Genomic DNA, 24,598 nt, shown 5'->3' on the forward strand with positions numbered 1-24,598 from the left:
GGCTGAACATTTATAGTCATGTATACACAGCACTTTGAACAGTTACTAAGCCTTTACATTGGTTGCTCACTGCTAAAAGATGTTTCTCTGACCAAAGTAAAAAAAAAAACAAACTCACTAATTTATAAACAGAATATTAGAATGCAGATAACAAGATGGCTCTTTAGTAGAGCACTATCATGAGGTCCCTCCCTAGGACTTGTGTCTTCATTAGCCATGGGCTTTTGCTCAAGTGTACATTGCCAGGCATGAGTTTCCTCCGGTGGAGCAGGCCTCATTTCCAGCTAGAATGCAGTTAGTTACCTCCAGAATCATGGCACTGTTGCATCAGTCAGTACATTTTACCTGGCAAGTCGTTGTTGCAGCATTCAGGGTCCACTACTGGTGAAGTCCATTAATGACTTTTCTTCCCACTAGACTGTACAGTTCTTTTCTCTATGCTGAAAGGTAGTTAGCTACAACATATTCTACGCCCTCCAAAGTACGTTGTGTCCTCAACAGTAGGATTTTACCACCTCATTATAGTAAGCAGCCAAAAACAATGGCAAAAGCATATGTTGTAAAGTAGTTGATTTCCATGCATCTTTAGTTTTGGCTAACCCACTTTTGACCCTTTTCCCCATGCCTCCTGCTTTCTTTCTGACTTTAATCTCAGTGTTCTTGTCTTCTTTCATGTCACATGTGTTCTATCTTCTTCCCCCAATTTTCTATTATCTTTCATACTTGTTGATTAATATACAAGGGTATATTGTATACATTCCACAAGAACACTACCAACACATACTATTTAGATTATTCTTTTTCTCTATAGGAGATGGAATTTTTTTCTTTTTTTTTTTTTTACTGTTACTGTTCAAATTCTTTAGACAATTATAGATTATTTGCATTTCTGAGAAGTTAAATCTAGTAAAATGAGTTCGTTCAGAAGTTTTTATAAGTTAGCTGTGGTGGCTCACACTTTTAATCCCGGCACTCAGGGAGGCAGAGGCAGGGAGATCTCTGTGAGGTCAAGGCAAGCCTGGTCTACAAAGCAAGTCCGGGACAGTCAGAACTACACAGAGACCCTGTTTCAAAAAAAAAAAGAAAGAAAATGGAAAAAAAAATTATGTGAGATATAATGTATGCTTCCTGTTCAGTACAGTAAGACACAGTTCTTTGTTTTTATACTTTAATAGTCCTACCGTAGACGATCGTCGGTGTTTGCTGGAAAGCAGGGTTTTATTGCCCTTCGAGATCTGTTTCGATGGGCTGAAAGATACAGACTGGCTGAACAGACTGAGAAGGACTATGATTGGCTACAACATTTAGCCAATGATGGTACGTTTTAATACATAAAATCATGCCAGATGTGTTATGAAAACAACTGCTTTCTAAATTAATGCAGCCTTTGTCCTCAGCTCTAATTGCTCTTGTGAACATTTAATTCTTCTGCCAGGCCTCTGCTTCTTTGTGGTTTCCTTGTTTGGGGCTGGGTCTTGCTTTCTAGCTTTGGCTCTTCTGTAGCTCATGGTTCACTTGCCACTGCCTGAGAGTGCCAGGATAGTAGACATGCCCACTATGCCCAGCTTCTGTGGGTTTTCTAACCCTAGCGTAAGGAGTTGAGTGTGGATAGTAGAAATTACACTGGAGGTTGGTAGTTTGCTACCTTCAATGTGGTGCAAAGTTAATCCCTGTTCTTTTTGTTTTATCTTAATTTGTAGAAAGAATTTAAATGTTATTTTCCATGAATCAAAGAAAGCGTTTTATAGTCTTGATTTTAATAGCACCGGTGACTCATACGGCCTTTTTGAAATAAGGAGCATAAATAAAACTGGCCTGTGAAGTTTTTCCCTCTGGCACTAAGGTGGTTTTCTGGGGATTAATCCTGCTTTGCTGAGTCAAGTGTCAGGATCCCAATTTAGGGAAGCTGGTTCTTTAGCAGGTTAGTTCTGGCCACTTATCTTCAAGCACCCTAATGGAAAAAATGGTGATGTAGGAAAGGAGTTTATTCAGGGGTATGGGACAAAAGCACACAGTCTAATGTCTTCAGTCTTGTCCTGGGAGCTAATGAGCTTTTGGAGGACAAAGTGAGTATAGGTAAGCAGTGTTAGTCTATGGCCTGGTTGATCATTTTCTTAGGGTACCACACAGTGTGCTGTCAGCAGTAGGAAAGTCTGTGCTGCCTGAGATGGTTTTGAAACTTGTCATGGAAGCTATATCCACTTAGCTCTCTATCAGATTGCAGGAGAGGATGACAAGGACAAGCCAAGTGGGCAAGATGATGTTAGACCTTCAAGTTTAGCACAATGGCTTCAAGTAGTCATTAAAAGTATTGGTTAAAGGTAGAAACTGATAGTCTTGTTGATTATGAAGCCCCAGTGGATAGGTAATACTGAAGTGCTATGATCCTAGCCCTTAGATTGAGACAGAGGGATTAGAAGTTGGAGGCTAGCCTAGGTGGCATAATGAGACTCTGTTGGAGATGATAGAGAAAACATTTTTTTTCCCCTTTTTTGTTAATGTAATAACAGGATGAAGCATTTTTATCTGTGTATGTACCTGTGTAAGTCCCGGCCTGCACCTAGTTTTACAATATTCTCAAATTTCAGAAGCTTCTTTAATTGCTTGTTAATTTGAGGAAGGGACTCATAATGTAGTTCACAAAGCCTGGGACTTGCTATGTAGCCCAGGCTGGCCTTGAACTCATAATCTGACTCACCTTTCCAAAGATTACAGGCTTGTGCCACTATGCCTGATTCCTTCTTTTCTCTTTATAAGTGCAGGTAGCCATCTCTTCTCACTTTTCCATGAGCTTCACCTACATGGGATTCTACAGTATATACACTTTGGGCTCTGAATTTTTTAGTTAGTTACGCTATTGTGTAGGGAATGATCAAATCCTCTGTTTTCCTGAAAATTATTTAACAGCCCATCATGTGGCGCAACAAGCACAACTAATGTATGTCTTTCGGTATGCACACTTGTTCATTTGTGTTTGAGGTGTGTGATAATCACATTGTTGGGCCATGGCACTGGCATGTTGTTGGTGTAGTAGGCTTTTCCTGTTTCCTAGGCTAGTGCTCCAGTGGCAGCAGCACCTCAGAGTTACTGTTGCTTCACGTACATTGTTCACTGTACTACAGGTGCTTAATTGTCCCTTTTCTCAACCTCAGGTTTCATGCTTCTGGCAGGCAGAGTCAGGAAGCAGGAGGAGGCTGACGTGATTCAGGAAGTCCTTGAGAAACATTTCAAGAGAAAATTGTGTCCTCAGTCTCTCTTCTCCAAAGAAAATGTTGTAAAGTTACTGGGTGAGTAGACCTGCGCACCATAGGAACATGAAGCAAGTTGTGCGCATTCAGGCCTACAGCTTTACTCTGCTTTGACAGGTAAATCTTCTACCCAGACAAGTGTCTTGGAGTGTAAGTTCAGCCATGTCGTGTGGACCGAAGGCATGCGGAGACTGGCAGTGCTGGTGGGCAGGGCGCTGGAGTTCGGGGAACCTGTGCTGCTGGTTGGAGACACTGGGTAAAGTCCTGAAGCCATAGCTCTGTGGGAAGTTCCAGTTTACTGCCCGGCAAAGCACTTTGGAGTCTCTCCCCTTCCTTTCTCACTCTTGTCTTTTTTCCTTTCCCCCCATTTTTTTTCAAAGCAAGATCTGCTATTTCTTTACCTCCATACTAAGTTCTTCTTCTATTGTATCATTGGGAACTTTTTATTCATAACTCTTGAAGTTATTCAGTAGATGTGAAGAGAAGTTGCTAGGAGTGTTTTCTCCTCTCCCTTGATTGCTATTGGTAGAACTAAAAAAGTGAAATATTGTAGTTGTTGCCTTTCTGTACAAAGGATTTGAGAGGCACTTATGTTCTACAGAAGAGCAGGATGAGCCTGGGTTGCAGGGTCCTGAGTTGGATTGGGGTTGTGATGAGGTCTCATCATGACTGCCCTCTTGCTGATACAGTGCCTGTGACTACAGAGTTGGAGTAGATGCTGCTTCTTAATGTGTTATTTATTTCTAATAGGTGTGGGAAAACTACCATCTGCCAGCTGTTTGCAGCTTTGGCAAATCAGAAGCTCTACTCAGTCAACTGCCACTTAAACATGGAGACATCAGACTTCCTGGGAGGCTTGAGGCCAGTGAGACAGAAGGCCAATGGCAAGGTTTGTCTAAGAGCAAGCATTAATATGTTTATCTGAAGAACTGTGCTGGGCTGGAAAGATGGCTCTTCTTCCTGAGTTCAGTTCCCAGCAACCACATAGTAGCTCATCAACCATCTAAGTCTGTACGCTCTTCTGGCATGCAGACACACATACAGGCACAATACTGTGTAAATAAATAAATCTTAAAAAAAAACAACAAAAGAATCATGCTTTGCAAAATTGTGGAATTGTTGGATTTGTGGTAGAAGATCTAATTTCAGACTTGTGTGTGTGTGTGCTTAACTGCTCTACAGGGAAGCTCCACAGATTTTTGTCTTTTCCTTAGACCCTTGCTTCTTGAAGAATGCATGCTTTACCTCAGACATCTAGCTATGTGTTTATTTAATTCTTCCTGCTTCTTTTCAAAATCATAGGAAGAAGTGGACACAAGACTCTTCGAGTGGCATGACGGACCATTGGTTCTGGCCATGAAAGAAGACAGCTTTTTTCTCTTAGATGAGATTTCATTGGCTGATGACTCTGTCCTGGAAAGACTGAACAGGTAACGTAAGTGTGGGGCTTGTGTTTGCTGATGAATTTGCTGGCCTGGTTTCATGTTCCTTAATAGCCCAGGCTTGGTGCATAGGAAATGATGGAATATTAATACTTCATGATTAGTGGATAGGAAATGATGGAGTGTTAATACCCCATGCTTGGTGCTCAGGAAATGATAGGATGTTAATACCATATGCTTAGTGCACAGGAAATGATGGAATGTTAATACTCCACTCTTGGTGCACCGGAAGTGAGGGACTAGGCAGAAGTTGCTGCTATTTTGGCTTTAGAGCTTTGGTGGTGGTTGTTTTGTTTTCCCCTCAAGAGTCAGAAACAATCAATATGGGATGACAGAGCAAGCACTAATTAACTTTTTTCTACACTCTCTCTGTCTTTTCTGAGTCTTCCGTGTTGTGTCCATGCATGTGAACATGGGCAAGTATGGAAGCCTGGGGTCGGTATTTAGGTGTCTTCCTTGGGTGTTCTCTCCTTTATTCATTAATATTTATGCAGTCTTCTGCCTGTATGTGTGCCTGCGCACCAGCAGCGGGCACCAGCTCTCATTATAGATAGTTGTGAGCCACCATATGCTTCCTGAGAATTGAACTCAGAACCTTTGGAAGAACTGGCAGTGCTCTTAGCCATCTCTGCAGCCCCTCTCCACTTTATTTTTCAGACAGTCTTTCATTGAGCCTGAAGATCATTAGTTTGAGTATACTTTTGCTAACAAGTCCCAGACTCAGGTCTTCATATCCGTGCAGCAAGCCCTGTCTCGGCTGAGTTCTCTCTCTCTAGCCTGCTGAAGTTACCGGCCCTGATGTGGCTCCAGTCCTCTTGCCTTGATTCCCTGGCTTGCTGGGATTGCTAGTATGAGCCAGCACCCACACACTTCTGCAATAACATTTTGAAGTTCATCCATCTCACAGTATATATCATCTGTATGTTTCTTTTTATTCCTAGCAGCATTGGATGTATGACATTCTATTCACCACCTCACTAATTTGCTATTTTTTTAATTTCCACTTTGGGTTTATTATAAATGGTGCAACAGTGAACCATTGCATTTAAGACACCCAAGGTCTTGGTAGTGCATTAGTAGAGCAATGTAGAAAGAGAAATTGGTTTTGTTTTTTTTTGTTGTTGTTTTGTTTTTTTTTTTTGTTTTTGTTTTTTGTTTTTTTTCCTCTCTTTTTTTATCAAAAGTATGGTCCTGGGCCAGTGAATGGCTCTGGGCAAAGGTCCCCATGACCCCATTTGGTGAAAGGAGAGAGCTAATACCCAGAATTTGTCTTCTGACCTCTACCTGTGTCCTGTGGAACGCAGAGGCCTATATACACACACATACACCCAAAATGAATGCAAAACTTGAGAGAGAGAGAGGTTACTTGTGTGTATAATGGTGCTTATTTGGAATCCCAGCATCGGGGCAGGAGAAGGACAATATGAGAGCAGACGTAGGCTCTGTAATGAGGCTTCTGTATGCAGACTGCATATGACAGGACACCACTAAACTGTTGCCTCCACAGAGAACCTCACTTTTTTTTTTTTTTTTTTTTAAGAATGTTGATGTTCACAGACTATACATAAGCTATCTCTATTTTTTTCCTCTAATTTTTCTGTTAGTGTCCTTGAAGTGGAAAAATCTCTGGTATTAGCTGAGAAGGGCAGCCCTGAAGCTAAGGACAACGAAGTCGAGCTCCTGATTGCTGGGAAACATTTCCGGATCTTAGCGACCATGAACCCTGGGGGTGACTTTGGTAAAAAAGAGGTAAAATTGCTTCCTGGAACAGAATTTTGGTTTAGTTTTCTGCTTCAGCTTATGGACATCCATAGCTTTAGCATGTTGTAATATATTTGAATTGTGTAGTAGTTGACAATTCATTGATAAAGATTATGAATCTATAAAATGTATTTGTAATCGTCATTATTGTTGAAAAAAATATATAGACATTTCTGTGTTTGACATTTCACTCACTGCCCAAGATTTCATGAGTTTCTCTCTTGTCTCTGACTTGTTACGTGAGCTGCCTTCTTTTTGTGTTACATTTAGCTGCTCTGGCTCACACGTTGCTATGAGACTCTCATTTAGTCCTCATGTGTGTTGCTGTTTGAGACAACGTCTCCGTGTCACCGAGCCTCCTAGGAATGCAAGCATGTGCCACTATGCCCCGATAAAGCTTACTTTCTTTCAAAGTGTCCAGTAAATGTCACAGCAATATTAGTTAGCCTGGAATCCTAGCATTTAAGAAGGTCCACAACATGGGTACATAGTGTGTAAACAGAACGTGTTCATTCTCTTACGGCTTATGTGAATCACCATCATTGTGAGTAAAGTTCCTGCTCTTCTCTTGAAAAGGCTCAGGGAGCCATTCAGTGAGAAGGCCAGTGTAGTGTGCTGGTTAGGTATCATGAGAAGAGAAGGAGTTGAATGAGGCAGTCAGGACGCTTGTCAGCTTCCCAGAATGCGGGCATGGCATTTTCTCAGTGCCGTAAGAGAAGAATGTCACTGTGCTTTAGAGATCTGTTTTCAAGAGTGTTTACATTCACTTCCACAAATATTGAACATGCTTACAGATGGGTGTGCACACCTCACACAGACAGGTGAAATGGAAACAACAATGTTCCGTAGCTGAATACACTTAGGACGCTCCTCTAAGTGTGGGGTGCCCTTTTGAGTCCTATGTGGTTAGCAGTGCCTGGGAAGACATCACTGTTTTCCTTCATAAAGTATATTTATCATGTGTGTTGAACTCAGGTTCTTAAACTGTGGCTTGTCACCACGGAAAGAACTGAATCATTGAATGTGAGGATCATGAACGTTTTGGCAACAGTAAAAGGTTTGTGAATATGGAGAGACCAAATATTACTTCAAAATCAATACATAATGATCCAAAGTATTCCTGGCAACTCTCACCATCTTGCATCACACCACTTCACTGAAGTCTTTGTTCTGAATACATGATATACATGCTTTGTCCTGTGAGTATCACTCACTCCCACACATAATGTGGGTGGCATTGAACACTGACTGAAACAACTCTGCTCAGATTTAAGACCTTCCTGTGCTATGAACTCTACCCTGTTGTACTTTTACTATATGTGCAAAGTGTGGTAATCCTACAGAAACAACTGGCTTAATTATAGAAAATAAAGAATTTTAATATTTTATAACAACCCCCCCCACACACATACAAAACACAGGAAGATTGTTTATTTTAACTTGCCTGACAGGTTAGCTTGCACTTTACATAATACAAAGTGGCTATCTTTTATATAAAGGAAAGCTACCTTTTGCTTTTGTGTTTAATAGAGCATGGTATGCTCCCAATAGAGCAAGGATTTATGGTGTTGGTCATCTAGAGGGGCAGTGTATGTATGAACCTAGGTGAGCAGCTCCTGGGGGCAGACATTGTTCCTGCTCCCTGAGCAATAAGACTAGGTAGATGAAGGTTACTGAGAAGTTGATAACAGACAATTATGCATCTGTAGCACTGCAGACCCCTGTCCTCAGTAGTTCTGAGTTTGAAAAAGGAAAGTAGAATGTAGATAGTAGCAAAAACTGTATGACTACAGGAACTGAACAAGGTCTTGTTGTATGAGAGGTGAGATACATGCCTCTGTTTCTCCCCCACTTTGAGCCATTTAAATGACAAGGTTTCCTTTTCTTCAAGACAGCAATTCTCTATGGGAAGATAGTTTAGTTGTTTGTGTAACTCGATAGAAAGTAAAGGGAACATTTTTTTTTGCTTAAGGTAAAGAATTCACATTTGACCAGTACTGAAATCTAGTCATTGCTAATATTTACTCTCTGAGGCCTTGAAGCTCTGCCCAATATCAATAAATGGGTGATAATGCCAGCAAAAGGCAAATCATACAGATGAATGATGTATGTCTGTGAGGATCCAGTAAACTGTACCTATTAGCAGTGGGAATAAAAGAGACACATAGTGTTTGCTGGAGTCACTGTTTATGTTCTTTTTAGTTTTTAATTCACATTAACTATTTTTTTTTTTATAGCTGTCTCCTGCCTTAAGAAACCGATTTACAGAAATATGGTGCCCTCAAAGCACAAAGCGTGAAGACTTAATTCAAATAATAAATCATAATCTTCGTCCAGGATTGTCTCTGGGCAGAAAGGGTCATAAAGGTGAGTTGGCAGGTAGTGCTGGTGGAGCTGAGTTGGGAGGGCTATTATTTTAGGAGTAATAAGTCTTTTATGGAAAATTAATTGTTTGTGGCCAGTGTCTTGTGAAAATGAAAGAGACAGAAATGGGAGCAAAATAGACTGTGGGAAATACAGCAATTGCCTCTTGTTTTCTCGTGGTTTTTTTTTTTTTCACATTTTTATTTATCTTTCTATTTTTATAGTTTCTTTGTGTATGTATGTATGCATCTTTTACATGTATGGGGACGTGTAGAGACAGACTGAAGTTAGGAGCTATCTTCCGTTTTTCTACTTTATTCATTGAGGCAAGGCCTTTCAGTCATAACACAGTAACATAGCTATTCTTGCTAGCCAGCTTACTCTGGAGAATCTCCTTTATCCTTTGGGACTGGAGTTATGAGCAGGACACCATGCCGACATGCTAGGGATCTGAACATCGGTCCTTACTTTTAGGTGGGAAGCACTTTGACCTCTGACCCATATTCCTAGGCCTATTAATCATTATACCGTGACAAGTTATTTAAGTATTCCATTTTATGTGTCATAAATGAATCTTTTACCGTGTTCTACTTTCAAATTTTCATCCTACTATAAAAACCTTTAAGCAAAAGGAAATATCTTCCAGTGAACTAGAGTTGTGCCCCCCCTCCCCGAAAGAGTTTCTCTGTTTAGCCCTGGCTGTCCTGAAACTCACTCTGTAGACAGGGCTGGCCTCAAACTCATTAAAGTTGGCAAATCTTAAAACATCAAGTCTAAACATTTTTTTTAAGTTTATGTTGGTTTAATATATGTTTTTATTGTCGACACAAAGTGGAATTTAGATTTGGTTGTAAGACTGAGCAGACAGTACTTTGTAGATCTCTTTTTCCTACTTTCTGTGGGATTGTGATCTGTGGACATGTTCAGCTTTTGAAACATATCCTGAACATGGTTCTGAAACTTGGGACAGGTTATGAGAATCACCTCCATGTCGCCTGCTCTGCATTTCAGGGGAGGCTGCCACTGTAGTCAACCAGCACAGGTGTCCTTTTTTTAAAGCACAGAGCGTGGAGAGTAAGACAGAAATGGATAGTAACTTTGAGTTTTTTATCTGGCAGTGCATCAGAAATGCAGTGTAAAATCCCGTTTTCTTTGCTTTGTTTGATGGAGGGTCTTGGTTAGGTAGCCAGGGCTGGTTCACACTAATGACTTTTTTTTTGCCTCCATTTTCTAAACTTTAGAAAAACAGTCATGTTCCGTAATACCTGGCTAGTTCCTCATCCCCAGATGTTTACTGTTCATTTCACAACTTGTATATAGAGTTTCATTGATGATGCTTCCAATGTTGGTGTTCTACTGAAGGGTATTCTTTTATAAGAATAGCCGTTCAGTTTAAATTATGAGACAGGTTTGTATGAAGCCTCACTCCATTTGCCAAAATGGATTAGTACCTAGATTAGAAACACTCAAAGATAAATAAAAGAACTAAACTAATGTCACAGAAAAGGTGGCATTACCCGTTACGGTGGCAAAAATACCAACACATGCTCTTAGAACATTACGGGCTGGATAAGTGGAAATACACTTAATGTCTTTAACCTGCTGTAGTTTGCTCTTTATTGCTGTGATACACTAACCAGAGCAACTTGAGGCAGAAGGACCTTATTAGGCTCATCCCTCTATATTACAGTGCACACCTAGATCAACCAGGCAAGAGCTCAAGGAAGGAGCTTTGAGGTGGGCACTGATTTAGAGTTATAGAGGAATGCTGCTTACTGGTTTCCTCCTATGGCTCACTCAGTCTGCTGTATTACACATCCAAGAGTGGCACTGCCCACAGTGGATGGCTCCTTCCACATAAACCTAGAAAATGACTTACCCACAGGCCAACCCAGTAGAGGCAATTCTTCAGCTGAGGCTGCTACCTTTTTTCAAATGACTCCAGCTTGTGTGTTTTGGGGTGGGGGTGGAGGACGAGCACATGTGTCAGTCATGCTAGCTAACAGCAGTACACAAGAGCAGATCAGTTCTTTCCCTGGGGCAGGAGTGCTTATGTAGAATATAAATTGGTATACAAATCACATGCTAATGTGTATGTTTTTTTCCATGGTTTCAGGGGAAGGGGTGGAGGGAATGTTTGTCATCTAGGCTGTCCTGCACTTAGAATATAGTGCACACTGGCTTCAGCCTTCTAGTTGTCCTGCCGCAGCCTCCAGTACTAGGGTTAAGAGTGTGCAACGTTCCAACTGCTTTAGGAATGCTTTTTTCTTATGTGTGTTTTCAAGGCAGCTTCTTAAGTCTTGGGTTTTATTTTTTGTTGTTGTTTAATGGATCACTAACTTGGTAATATAATAAAACATTGGTGCACATTCACAAACTTTTTCATATAAACTAAGAAACAGAGCTCTCGCCTCTCTACTGTTCTGGAATGTTTCATAGAAAACTGTTAGTTTTCCTTTATTTTAAGGAGCTGACATAGCTGAGGTGATGCTGGACTTCATTGACTGGCTGACTCACCAGGAGTTTGGACGAAAGTGTGTGGTCAGTATCAGAGATATTCTGTCTTGGGTTAACTTCATGAACTCAATGGCGGAGGAAGCTGCTGTGAAAAGACTAGTGACCATCTCTACTGTGACGTCTTTCGTCCATGCCGCATGCCTGGTGTACATAGACGGAATAGGTTCTGGTATGTTTCCTCTCGAGTACAATATGTTTGGCAAGGTAGCGGAGAGTGGGGAAAGGAAGCAAAAGCAGATGATATGTTTTTCAGAACCACTTTAATCGGATACTTTCAACACTCAGAACAATCTCCTTTCTTCCTCAAAGTTGGCACTTTTCAAAGTATCGGCCATTGAGATACCTCAGTGCATGAACGCATTTGTCACTGAGTTTGATCCCTGAAACCCATGTTGTACAAAGAAAGAACTGGTTCCTACAAGTTTACCTCTGACCTCCATTCACATAGGCACACACAAACACACCCCTGCTCAAATATGTACACACAATAAATAAATTGGGGAACCAAATGATGAATGTGTCTTATATTGTCTCCAGATCAGTTTGTGCTTTATTGATGGTATAAAAATTGGAGAGAATGTTGGATGTGTATTCTTCCTTTTTCCTGAGGCTGCTTTAGATTGGGACCATGTTTAGTCTGTAGTTCTGTTGAGATCCTTTTCCTCAGCAAAGGTCTGAGCTCTTGCTGATCACAGTAGGTCTGATGATGCTAACTCCTTCATGACCTCATTCTGTCTTATAGGGATAACTTCCTCTGGGTTTGGTACAGCCCTTTTGGCTCGAGAAGAATGTCTAAAATTCCTAATAAAGAAACTTTCCAAGGCAGTCCGATTGACAGAATGTCAGAAAGATGAGTTGAAGATTTATGATAGATTCAAACCCAAAGAATTCACTAGTGTAGATGATCTTTGGGGAGTTCACCCATTCTTTATACCAAGAGGTAAGCGTGGTTCTAAATAGATGATTATTCCCCTCCTGTAGCTTATAAAAGTACTTCTGTTATGACTTAACTTTTGTATGCGATACTCAGGATTATTTTCATGTAATGATGCCCACAAAGGCTAGCAAGCCTGTAAGCAACCTACACATAACTCTGTTGTGTTCTAATGTGTCTTAACTATAAATCTTACTTTTTACAGAAACAGCTTCCTCTCCTGGCATCAGGCATATGGCCTGGCAGTTAAAACTCAGAAAGTGTCTGTTTTTTGAGTTGTGTAGATGAATTAATGGTTAAATGGAAATGAAGTGTAAGAGACAGTAGATTTCACCTCTGATCCTGGCTCTCCATCTCATCAAATATTAGTTCATTAATTTGTGGTGCTAGGATTGAACCCAGGGTCTCTGGCATAATTATACATCTTCTTCGGCACTCTTAATATTTATGACTCTTGCTTCCATGCCAGGATCATCTGTTGTCTTGTCCCTTCCTCTCTGAGCAATAATTATTAAGCTCATGAAACGTACAGAGGCACAGTGTCAGTTAGGGATACACCTACTCATAAAGATCATTCTAGTAAGGCTGTATAGTATTCAAAGTGTAGTTTGTGTCAGCAGCTAGATCTGTATTTGTGGTGTATGCATATAGTGAGTGGAAAGATGGTTTGTACTAGACACAATTGAGGAAACTATTTTAAGGGCTTCAAAATTCCTCTGAGGCATTTTATAAATCCCAAACTGGCAGAATCCTAAAAGGAGAAAAACACGTTCACTTTAGTAGTGTTCACTGATGGTGACTTAACTGATTGTTAACCATGGATTGACAGATATGTAGGATTTGATTATTCTCAGCTTGTCTCTGATTTTTCTTTCCTTAAGGACCTGTCCTAAATGGGCACAATATTGCTGACTATGCACTCAGTGCAGGCACCACAGCTATGAATGCCCAGAGACTCCTAAGGGCTGCTAAACTGAACAAACCCATTCTTCTGGAGGGTTCACCTGGTGTTGGCAAGACAAGTTTGGTGGCTGCATTAGCAAAAGCTTCAGGAAATACTCTGGTTCGAATAAACTTGTCAGAGCAGACGGTAAGCTGTGCATCATAAAATGCAGATGCCATAAAGAGAAAAAAAAGATTATCTGTATGTACTTAGAAGTTTCCTGATGAGAAATATGATTGTCAGCACCAAAACCATGTGATGTAGTGGTAATATCACAGAAGCATCCAAACTAAGTCTTCTGCATTCTTTATAGTCCACACCTGCGGTATTCTTCCTATTGTTCAGATATTTTAATTCTAATTTTCTTTTGACAAAGGACTACTCATTTTGGTATTTAATGTACCATTAAAATTTTTTTTCCTCGTCTCTAAAACCTTAGAAGTAAAGTAACTTTTTAAAAGTCTTATTAAATGTGGGGCAGAGATAAAAATTGATAGGGATCTGGGAGCAAGACCTGGGCATTGTTACTGCTTTTGCTAGTGTTGTGCTAGAGCTCACCATTTAGCCTCCAAGACAAGGCTGGGTTCAGAGCTGATCATTTGAAGGAGATTGCTGTTTGGTGCATTTTGATCAGAAGTTTCTTGGGTTGAGCTTGGGCTGGTGCTAATTAGTGTCAGGAGTGTTTAGGATGTCTGGATTCAGTTTCCGTCACTTCAGGAAAAAGGAGCAGGGAATATTTTATGAGGTCTACTTGAGCGTTTGTCATGTCAGATTTAGGATTTTAGGTTTCAGTAGACTTCTCTGTTTTGTTTTTTTATTTGGTAATGCTGTGACCTCTGATTACAGGACATAACTGACCTCTTTGGAGCAGATCTGCCTGTTGAGGGAGGCAAAGGTGGAGAGTTTGCCTGGTGTGATGGTCCCTTGCTGGCAGCTTTGAAAGCAGGCCACTGGGTTGTGTTGGATGAGGTGAGCATCAGGATCCAGGTGGAATCACAGATGGCAAGGACAGACAAAACTATAACACGATCCTTTATTTTCATTACTAGTCAGAAGGGTCAGAGTGTGTGTGCAGAAGGGCACCTCATGTTGTCTCCTTAGTCGGGCTGGCGTCTCTTCACCAGGCTCTACTACACCTTTGCTGGCTTACTCTTCTGCCTCTGGCAGGCTTGCTATAGTCACATTTATTTTATAGGTGATTTACAAATTATGTCAACCACTTCAGATTTTGATAATGCTTGAGTTGTATACCCAATGATAACGAAAGTATAAAAATCACTGTATGATCAATGTTAGAGAGTATATGTATACACACATGCAAATATATATCCATGCGTGTTGTACAAATACATGCTAATAACACTAATGCACATAAAATAAATAAGTCTAATAAATTTAAAGCCATATACAGTCCTAATTAATGAATATTTATAGCATAAATTCTTAATTTATATTTATACATATTAAAGTTTATATAGACTTTAAGTCTCTTACAGTATATGAGAAATGAAATTTGAGTTTCTCTGACTTCCAGAAAAACTAGTTTATTTTACTACCTGTAATCATTTCCTTGTCTGTTATTCTAGTTATACACTGAAATAATAATGAATATTTGTACCATTTCTCCCAAATAGCTTAACCTGGCTTCTCAGTCGGTGCTGGAAGGACTCAATGCTTGTTTTGATCATCGAGGAGAAATCTATGTACCAGAGCTAGGCATGAGCTTTCAAGTTCAGCATCAAAAGACCAGAATTTTTGGTTGTCAAAATCCCTTTAGACAAGGAGGTGGAAGGAAGGGCTTACCCAAGTCTTTCCTTAACAGATTCACTCAGGTAAGATTCCTGCTGCTCTAGAAACCAGGGTTACTGTTAGTATGTCCACTGTGTGTGTAATAGAGGACCTGCTAAATGGTCCTTCTTCCCTTTCTTTATCCCGCCTGTCCTGTGTGGCCTGGAGACCTTGGTGTGTTACCATTTAGAAGGCAGGTTCCTGCCCTCTTAATGACTTCATTAACATGCTCTGGCATAGAGGCAGGTCATTAATCATTTAAGCGATGATCTTTTATAAAGTTTCATTACAAGCTTTGTAGTGAAAAGTAATGTTTCAGTTTTAAATGTGAGAATAGAAAACTGCCATGATCTGGGCATAGTGGCCCGCACCTTTAATTCCAACACCAAGGTAAGTGGATCTCTGCGAGTTACAGGCCAACAGGGCCTACATAGTGAGTTCCAGGACAGCCAGGCTGCACAGTGAGACCCAGTCTCCAAAAACCAAACTGAACAAAACAACAGCAACTGCCATGAATAGAAATCTGTCATCCCACTGTCTTTCATTAGCGAAGTCAAAACCATATTAAGCCTTTATTCATTTTTGCAAAGGGATTTGTTTATATACGTGTTTATTTTATTTGGTATGTTTCCGTTTGATTAATTTAGAATTTTGAAAGTGCTTATAGATGCTAGCTCTAATATCTCTGTTCATTGATGATTAAGAATTTTCTGTGTCGTTTAATGTTTATTGTGCTGTTGAGGTGGCTCAGCAATAAAGAGCTGGGTGCTCTTGAAACGCACCCTGCTTTGATTCCCAGCATAATTGTTTATACTCACAGCCATCTGCAACTCTCGTCCCAGGGGATCTGACATCCTCTTCTGACCTGATTAGGCACCAGGCACACATGATGTGCATACATGCATGCAGACAAAACACTAATACACATAAAATAATAAGTTAGGTTTTAGATAAGAATGCTTTTTATGAAACTTGTCAAATACTGAAAAGTTGGATAAATTTGATAGCACACGTGTTCATGCTGACCATCTGAATCTGAGAGTATTTAAGTGTAATTGTAGGAAATTGTTGAAAGCAATGCAACTTAAAAGTGAGACTTGCATGTGCTTCTTTAATTTACTAGATAAAATTTAAAAGCCAAGCCTGTTATCTATATCTTGAAAATTCTATACTTCTTCTTGTAAGAAGTTTCTGTAACTCAATTATTGTCTTTAGTATTAAGTAGAAGTAGCACCAAGCATGGTAAGGTCGTCGTTTTCCAGAGAAAAATGTTGAGACTGTGTGATGTTTGATCTCCTAGGTCTTTGTGGATCCCCTTACGGTAGTGGACATGGAATTCATTGCCAGTACTTTGTTCCCAGCCATTGACAAAAGTATTGTTCAAAAAATGGTAGCTTTCAATAATCATGTAAGTATGAATTTGAGTTATCTTGGCTCTTTTGAACCCACATTCTCTCAGAACAAAACTCTACCAATTACCAGTCTAATGAGAGAAAATTACAGAAATCTGCAAGTTGGTAGGTAGTAGGATGTGTGCTATCTTTTTGATAGCTATATCCTTTCTGTACTGTGGGGCATAGTTATAATGCTTGTAGGGTTTCAGCAATTGGATCTTTTATAAAGTTTCATTACAAGCTTCAGATTTTAGGAGGAGCCATTTGAATTATGGTTTTAATTTCCATTTAAGATCCCATACGTATTTGTAATACATTGCTAATACATATTGCAATGCCTGGTAGGATATGCTTTTCAATAAGAACATTTTAATTCTAGATTGATCATGAAGTGACTGTTGAGAAGAAATGGGGTCAAAAAGGGGGACCCTGGGAATTCAACCTCCGAGATCTTTTCCGCTGGTGCCAGTTGATGCTGGTTGACCAATCTCCTGGCTGCTATGATCCTAGTCAGCATGTGTTTCTAGTTTATGGTGAAAGAATGAGAACCAAGGAGGACAAAGAAAAAGTGAGTCTCATACTTTATTTACCTTTATTTCTAGAAATCAGTTCCTTCTTAATATAGAAAACAAACAAACAAAAAACGCCAAAGCCCTTAGAAATTCAGAAGTTGCTGGAACATAGGCAATTTGGTTTTGTGCTTATAATTCCCCATAGTCACAGTCCTTAGACCAGAATTGCCAGGACTTGCTTGGTTTTTGTTTTTTATCATGATGAACATGATGAAAAGAGAAACAGTAGTGTCTTCCAGTAATAAACAGCTTGGCTTTCATCTGCTTTCTAGGTATAAACAAGGACACTGCTGTTACCCAGCAAAACAGTAGGGTTTTCTGGTGTTTTGTTGTTAGGTTCTTAAGTTAAGTGTCAAGTTATAATGCATTTTATCTAGAAATAAGTAGATGTAAAGAGATCATTTATATCTAAATGGGGTTGAACTAGACATTTGTAAAGAGAATATGACACTGAGTTCCTGGCTTATAGAGTTACAGTTGTGTGCTTCTGTCCTTTGAGATTTTACTGTGTTCATGAAAAATGTCTGATGAAAAATGTCTGTACTCGTGTGATCTTCCCACTTCAGCCTCTTCTGCCTAGACTATAGGCGTGCTCCACCATATACTGTTCTTGTGCATTTGGGTTTGCGGTAAAGACTTGCTCATTAAATTTCAAAACAGATATAGGTACAAAGTGCCCTTGTGACCTTTTGGAGGAGGATCCATATGTTATTTGAGTCTTACAGGTAGCAGAAGCAGTTGATAGGACGGGCCCAGGTTAGGTACTTTGCCTACTGTTATTTTCTACTAAATCTCATTTAAAATAAAATGAATTGGGAGTGGGAGAGATGGTTCAGTGACAAAGAGTTCAGGTTCCAGCACCCAGCGTAGCAGCCTGGCATGTTCTCACACACCTGTACCCTCGGCACTGAGTGGGGGTGTGCTTAGTGACTGCCGGCTGCCAGCTTAGCGACAAAACAGGAAGGAGCTCGAGGTTCAGGTGGGATGTGATTGGCCTTTTCAGGTGTGCCTCACCGCTCCCTCACCATTTCCTGAATCCCCCAGCCTCTCACACATGAGGAGGGAATTGATGTACACGCAGGTCCCTGTGTCAGAAGCAGTGACTCCTTTGGGGAAATGGTAATGTGTGTCACTGCACACATGAATGTCATTCCTTTCTTAGTGGTTTGCAAAAGCCACGTTTACATAGTACTCAGAACCTAGGCACATGATGATAGCTTGCTTATTTCCAGCAAAATAGCTTTCAGTCATTGGATCGAGGAAAAAAAAGTTCAGTTGGTATATTTTTACTTTCATTGTTGTGTAATTCCAAACCGTTAGCTAGTAGTTTAATTTGTTGGTTTCACAATTTGAATATCTCTGGAAATGAAGTTACTGAAATGTAACAAAAACTGCCCTGCTCTTAAGTAGGAGATTGCACAGCTGACCCTTACGTGTAGAGCCAGTCAGAACAGGTGCACCAACTGGTCAGTGGTGCTGCCGCACACCTTTAATCTCAGCGCTCGGCAGGCAGCTCTCAAGTTTGAGGCCAGCCTAGTCTGCCTGGTGAGTTTCAGGGCAGCCATGGTTACGCAGGAACCCTGTCTCAAAAGCCCATAGGTGTCCTGGCTGGGCTTGGGAACTTGCCTTTAATCCAAGTTCTCAGGAGGCAGAGGCAGGCATTGGCTCATTCTAGCCTGGTCTACATATAGAGCTCCATGCCAGTCAGGGCTGCATGGTAAGATGCTGTCTGAAAAATGAAACCATGGACTTACTAAAAATATAAACTTAATTGTCATGCTAAGTGTTTAGGGTTTAGTTGAAATCTGAGTGTTTAGACTTGGCTCGTATTGTCCAGATATCTTGTGTATTTGTAAAATAAAGAACTGGATATTTGGAATATTTCTGTTTACAAACACTTCAGATAATGAATACTCAGCCTACAGTATATTGTTTGGAACCAATGATATTGACCAGTTTTCAAGTAGCTTGCTATGGTCAGAGGAGAGTTTCCACCCTCCTCCCTTTCAGAATTGTAGTTGGTCAAATTAGGGGGTTTGAATAGAAAATGATCAAAAATAAAAATAGTGAACATTGAGGTATGAAAGACCCCGATAAATTGAATCTGATTTTAGAAAAGAAACAAACAAAACAGCCAGATAATGAGTTTTTATGTTGGCTCTGACAGACATTAGGGAAAGAGTAACCTTTATTGTCAGAGCCTCGCCCTGTTCACACCATTTAAGCTCCTGGAGCCAAAATGTGTGACACCCACGCCACTCAGTATTTCACTTATGCTGTCTACAGAGTTTCTTTTAATTTTATTTTCTGACTTTTGTATAAAATTTTAAGAATATCGATGCTTTTCTACTTGATACAATTTTGGGGGTGGTTCTGTTATTTCTTCTGCCTATCTCTAACCAACTTCTTAGGCTTTAAAAGGAAATCAGTAGATGAGTACCTGATAGAGAGTTTCTAAAAGCAATGCTTTAGGAAGTCTGTTTTATTGATTAGATGAATAATTTATAAAGTGGAAATAATAGTTATTCTGCAGGGTAGGAAAGGACAGAAGTAGTCTCCGCCTGTCTCTAATGTAGTGCTCTGGCTGGGACACTTTCCTCAATCTTCAGGTTAATACCTGACACTTTATGAAGTGAAAGCAAGTGTTTTATTTTAAGATTTTCCATAGTGCCCATGGCTTCATTTTAATTTATTCTATAATTTCACTGTAACCTCACATTTCACTGTAATGTGAGGTTTTGTAACTACTATTTAAATTTATGTACATGGATGTTCTGCCTCCACATATGTTGACACCATGTGCATGCCTGGTGCCCACCAAAGCTAGAAGAGGGTGTTGGTTCCCTTTAACTGAAAGTACAGACAGTTGTGTATGATGAAGAGCAGCCAGCACCTGGCCCCGTTACTCTGTTACTGAGCTCAGGCTACTTGTGTTGCTAGTACAGTTTGTGCCTTTTGTTCTGGGTTTTAACACTGGGTCTTGATGTGTCTGAGGCCAAACTGGCACTGACTATGTAGTCCAGACCTGCCAGTAATGTCGTCTTCCTGCCTTACCCTCTCAGTGCTGGGATTGCAGGTGTATGCTACCAGGCCCAGCCTTACCCTGAGATGTTTGTAAGAGAAAAACTCAAATGGAAAAGGAAGGATTTGCTGGTATTGTCTAAGTGCAGTAACTTGTCACTGCTTGTTCTCTGAAGTATACATTTCAGCATCATGTAAGAATTTAGAATGATTTATATTCTCAATGTGTTGTCTTCCTTTAGGTCATCACTGTGTTTAAGGATGTGTTTGCTTCCAATTCCAAGCCATACATGGGAACTAGACTATTTCATATTACCCCCTATGATGTTCAGGTAAAGAGACTGAAATGAAATGAGCCTTGTCCCTGACAATTTTCCATGGCTTCTGTCTCACTACACATGAATGCTATGTTCTCTTCAGATTGGCTACTCAGTCCTGTCTCGCAGCAGCTATGCTCCTCATCCATCCCGCCAGCCCCTGTCACTCCTACACCAGTCGTTCCAGTATCTAGAACCCATCATGAAGTGTGTGCAGATGAATTGGATGGTCATTCTTGTGGGGCCAGCCTCTGTGGGCAAGACCAGTCTGGTCCAGCTTCTGGCACATCTTACTGGCCACACGTTAAAGATCATGGCTATGAACAGTGCAATGGATACTACTGAGCTTCTAGGCGGATTTGAGCAGGTATCTGCTACAGTTTTGCAGTGCCACGCATAACGTAATAAGCTTGTGGCCTGGCTACAGGGGGGGTTCTGTTAGTGTGACTACTTATAACAGTGTCTTCTCGCCTTGGCCAATGGCTTTTGCTGTGCTCTGGGAATTTCAGGTTGATATTATCCGACCTTGGAGGCGACTACTTGAGAAGGTAGAGCATACTGTCAGGGTCCTGCTAAGGGACAGTCTTCTTATCAATGCTGATGACACAGAAGTAGTGCTGCGAGCCTGGAGCCATTTCCTTCTGACATACAAACCCAAATGTCTTGGTGAAGATGGTAAAAGTGTCACTGTAGAGATTGTCAACAAACTGGAAGCAGTATTGCTGCTTATGCAGAGACTCAATAATAAAATCAACTCGTACTCCAAAGCAGGTGTGTATGGGTGGTGTGCCATGCGCTTGCCGTTGCCCATCTTATGGATGTTCACAGGGATAGAGTTGTGAATGTCATGTCATATTTCTAATATATGTAATAGTTATTATTGAACACTTGAATGTTTGAAAGTAAAATGCTGAAAAAATGGATTTCAGATTGATAATGCTGAAGAGGCAAATACGAAAATAACTGCTTATAAAGCTCATTTCGTGTATCTTCAGCTATAGGTCCATCCATTATCCATCATTGTCAAGTATATTTTCTTTTTACTTACTAGTAGTTCCTCACAAAAGGAGCACTTTGACTTTTCCCTGAATGTCTAAATCTGATTGGATGTTAGACAGTGATTTTAAGATATGAAATACTGCATTATATTTTATTTTTTAAAAGTCTGTTGGATTTTTCTTGGTAGGCAATAAGTTGCCTATAGATTAATCTTTTTAAGGTAACTTTTAAGCTTTTCAGAGTTGGGGAGGATGTACGTTTCCTCTTGTGACATGACCCTGTAGCATCTCACTTGCTCAGTGTGTTGTGTATTTGCTGAGGTCTTATCTCTGGCCAGTGGGAACTGAGAAAAGACCAAGGCTTACTCCAGCCCAGGAACTGCTGGTTTGTCTCTGTGCAGATGGCTTTTATATGGATGGGTAGAGCTACTTAACCACAGGCACATCATCCTCATCCAGAGCTTCAGGTCCTTCTCTGAGAAGCCACTCCTTCCAAGCTGCTCCTTCTAGTTGCCTACCCGGTCTCAGGGAGACCCCTGGCATCTTTGGTTTCCCTCCTCTCTTCTGTAGCTTCCTACCAAAGCAGTTGTAGGACTTCATCTTTGCAGTTACCTCCCCGCTCTCAGGTACCTCTTATTTGGTCCTGTTTTCTCCTTAGTTTTCAAGTTTAAAAAAAATGGGACCTTATGATGCCACTCCAGCACTAAGCCTGATAAATAATATGTATAGGTTTGTTAGAATATTTAACAATAAATTTTTATTTTATTGTTTTCTCAATTTTAGAAAGATGTATTATTCGCTGTAAATCAAAATTACTATTTTAAGTATTATCAGATAATTGCTTAATATTAGAACAAATAACAAATGTTGTTTTTAAAATTAGTTGAATTCCAGAGAGTCAACCTCCATTAATATGCATGTTTAAAACAGTTTAAAAAATAGAGCATAGAAAAGTAAATAGTGGAATTTTACTCTACTGTAGGACTTTAGGCCATTTCTTTCCTTTTTTTTTCTTTTCTTTTTTAAAGTTTTTCCTTTTTTTATTAATTACAGTTTATTCACTTTGTATCCCAGCTGTAGTCCCCTCCCCCATCCCCTCTCAATCTCGCCCTCCCTCCCTCTTCTTCTCCTATGCCCCTCCCCCAGTCCAATGATAGGAGAAGCCCTTCTGTCTGACCATCTCCCCTCAGGTGGAGGTGATCAAAGAGCCAGCTCATGAGTTCATTTCAGAGATGGTCCCTGGTCCTATTATTGAGGAACCCTCTTGGAGACTGAGCTGCCTTGGGCTTCTGTGTAGGGGTCCTAGAACCCCTGCACAGAGGTAGCCCAAGGCAGCTCAGTCTTCAAGTAGATTCCTTAAGAAGGGGAACAGAGACTGTCTCTGACATGAACTCAGTAGCTGGCTCTTGATCACTTCCCCCTGAGATGGGAGCAACCTTACCAGGCCATAGAGACAGTGCAGCCAGTCCTGATGAGACCTGATAGGCTAGGGTCAAGGGAGGAGGATCTCCCCTATCCGTGAACTTGGGGAGGGGCATGGGAGGAGAAGAGGAAGGGAAGGTGGGCTGGGAGGGGGCTACAGCTGGGATACAAAGTGAATAAATTATAATACATAAAAAATAAAAAAAGTTTAAAAATTAATAAAAAATAAAAAGAATTATGCTCAAAAAAGAGCGGGGGGGGGACCTTGGCCAGGCATGGTGGTGCATGCCTGTAACTCAGCACCCAGGGAGGCAGAGACAGGTGGGTATCTGTGAATTCGAAGACAGCCAAGGCTACACAGAGAAACCTTTTCTCAACTCCCCACCACCAAAAAGGGGGCACTTTACGTCTATTCTCATGGCTCAAAGCAAGAATCCAATGTAATTTCTAACAAAAATGGCCATTTGAAAAATTCTAGGGCTGTTAGTGTTAGACTATAAAGTATTTGAGAGATACATCTATTGCTAGATGGAGGCATAGATTTTAGTGACATTAATTGTACTTTGCCAGCTTACAACTCTTTAATATTTTATTTTATTGAAACACATTATAATTATTCACCAGAGGCAACTTTTGAGTATATAGCTATTAATTTTTACAGTTACTGAAACTTTGTCTATCCTAAACATAATTTTATTATCTGTGTTAAAATAAGCATTGTGATATCTTTGGGATTAAACTGGGTAGGAGGCAGAAGTATCTTGCTTGCCTTTACATTGACTGCTGGATTGCTTATTCCTGTTTGTAACATTACAGACTTCGTCAAGCTTGTCGAAGATTTCCGGAGTTTCGGGGTGAAGCTTCTGCAGTCAGCCAGTGGCCAGAGTCATGGTGGCTTTGAATGGGTTGACAGCATGTTGGTTCAGGCCCTGAAATCTGGAGATTGGCTTCTGATGGACAATGTAAACTTCTGCAAGTAAGAACGGTTATGTATGGCCATGAGTGGGTCTCACTGAAATTTGCCTTGTGTTTGTTAATTGTAAAGACTCACACTGAGGCTCCGTATCTATAGCCTGTCTTTCTCACCTATCAGTACATCTTCAGCCATTCACAGTCTAGATTGGTCATTAGATGACAGAAGTAAAGGCTAAGAAAATTGGACTGCTTTTCTGTACAGTATTATGCTGAGCATCAGAGATCACTTGTTAGGGTTATTTTAAATAATGATTTTCTGAAGTAAGGATTTGATGTAGGCACACATTAGTAAATATGTATCACTAATGACCACAGTCCACATTAGTTTTTATCCTCCTATGAGAAAAAGGACAAGTAGGAAATATAAAAGCTATAATAGAAGTTCTTTTTAAGTGGTGGCATCTCTTGGAGCTTTTTCTGGATTTTTCATTTGAAGTTTAATTACCTTCAAGTAGGTTTGATATTTTAAGGGGTTAGGGAGGAAGAGCTCTGTGGTGCTTTTCCCGTGCTCAAAAAATGTGTGTACTTTTATACAGCTATGTGCCTTAGGTAGTGGGAATGCAGAAAGGGAGCTGACTCTTGGAAGAGACCACAGCATCTGAAGGAGTAGTCTCCCAGAGAGATGGGGGTCCAAAAGCAAGTGGTGGCTTGTGCAGGAATGGTAGAGTCAGGCAGTGTGTCAGCCTGAATGTGAGTCTCTCTGTGCAGTCCATCAGTTCTGGATCGTCTGAATGCCTTGCTTGAACCTGGAGGTGTCCTCACCATTAATGAGAGAGGAATGGCAGATGGATCCACTTCCACGGTGACACCAAATCCCAGTTTCAGGTACGTCTGTATTTTGTGTTAATAAAGGATTTGGTGGCTTCAGAAACAAAGAACCTCTTTGTAAACTGTGAGCCACC

General features: G+C 40.5%; 1 protein-coding gene across 1 annotated transcript in view; it reads left to right on the forward strand.

Moving 5' to 3' along the window:
- Mdn1 (midasin AAA ATPase 1) overlaps nucleotides 1-24,598 on the forward strand; it is a 128,545-nt gene that overhangs the window by 45,894 nt on the left and 58,053 nt on the right. The window contains exons 27-45 of the mRNA XM_060373408.1: nucleotides 1,176-1,317; nucleotides 3,153-3,287; nucleotides 3,366-3,504; nucleotides 3,999-4,137; nucleotides 4,551-4,678; nucleotides 6,295-6,439; nucleotides 8,689-8,818; nucleotides 11,283-11,501; nucleotides 12,075-12,272; nucleotides 13,148-13,356; nucleotides 14,056-14,178; nucleotides 14,844-15,041; nucleotides 16,298-16,405; nucleotides 16,771-16,959; nucleotides 20,227-20,316; nucleotides 20,405-20,668; nucleotides 20,811-21,072; nucleotides 23,538-23,697; nucleotides 24,405-24,521. Of these exons, the coding sequence (XP_060229391.1) occupies nucleotides 1,176-1,317; nucleotides 3,153-3,287; nucleotides 3,366-3,504; nucleotides 3,999-4,137; nucleotides 4,551-4,678; nucleotides 6,295-6,439; nucleotides 8,689-8,818; nucleotides 11,283-11,501; nucleotides 12,075-12,272; nucleotides 13,148-13,356; nucleotides 14,056-14,178; nucleotides 14,844-15,041; nucleotides 16,298-16,405; nucleotides 16,771-16,959; nucleotides 20,227-20,316; nucleotides 20,405-20,668; nucleotides 20,811-21,072; nucleotides 23,538-23,697; nucleotides 24,405-24,521 (3,095 nt within the window). The remainder of the gene's footprint in view (nucleotides 1-1,175; nucleotides 1,318-3,152; nucleotides 3,288-3,365; nucleotides 3,505-3,998; nucleotides 4,138-4,550; nucleotides 4,679-6,294; nucleotides 6,440-8,688; nucleotides 8,819-11,282; nucleotides 11,502-12,074; nucleotides 12,273-13,147; nucleotides 13,357-14,055; nucleotides 14,179-14,843; nucleotides 15,042-16,297; nucleotides 16,406-16,770; nucleotides 16,960-20,226; nucleotides 20,317-20,404; nucleotides 20,669-20,810; nucleotides 21,073-23,537; nucleotides 23,698-24,404; nucleotides 24,522-24,598) is intronic.

Source organism: Meriones unguiculatus, chromosome 20, assembly GCF_030254825.1.
Source record: "Meriones unguiculatus strain TT.TT164.6M chromosome 20, Bangor_MerUng_6.1, whole genome shotgun sequence".
NCBI classification, from domain to species: Eukaryota; Metazoa; Chordata; class Mammalia; order Rodentia; family Muridae; genus Meriones; species Meriones unguiculatus.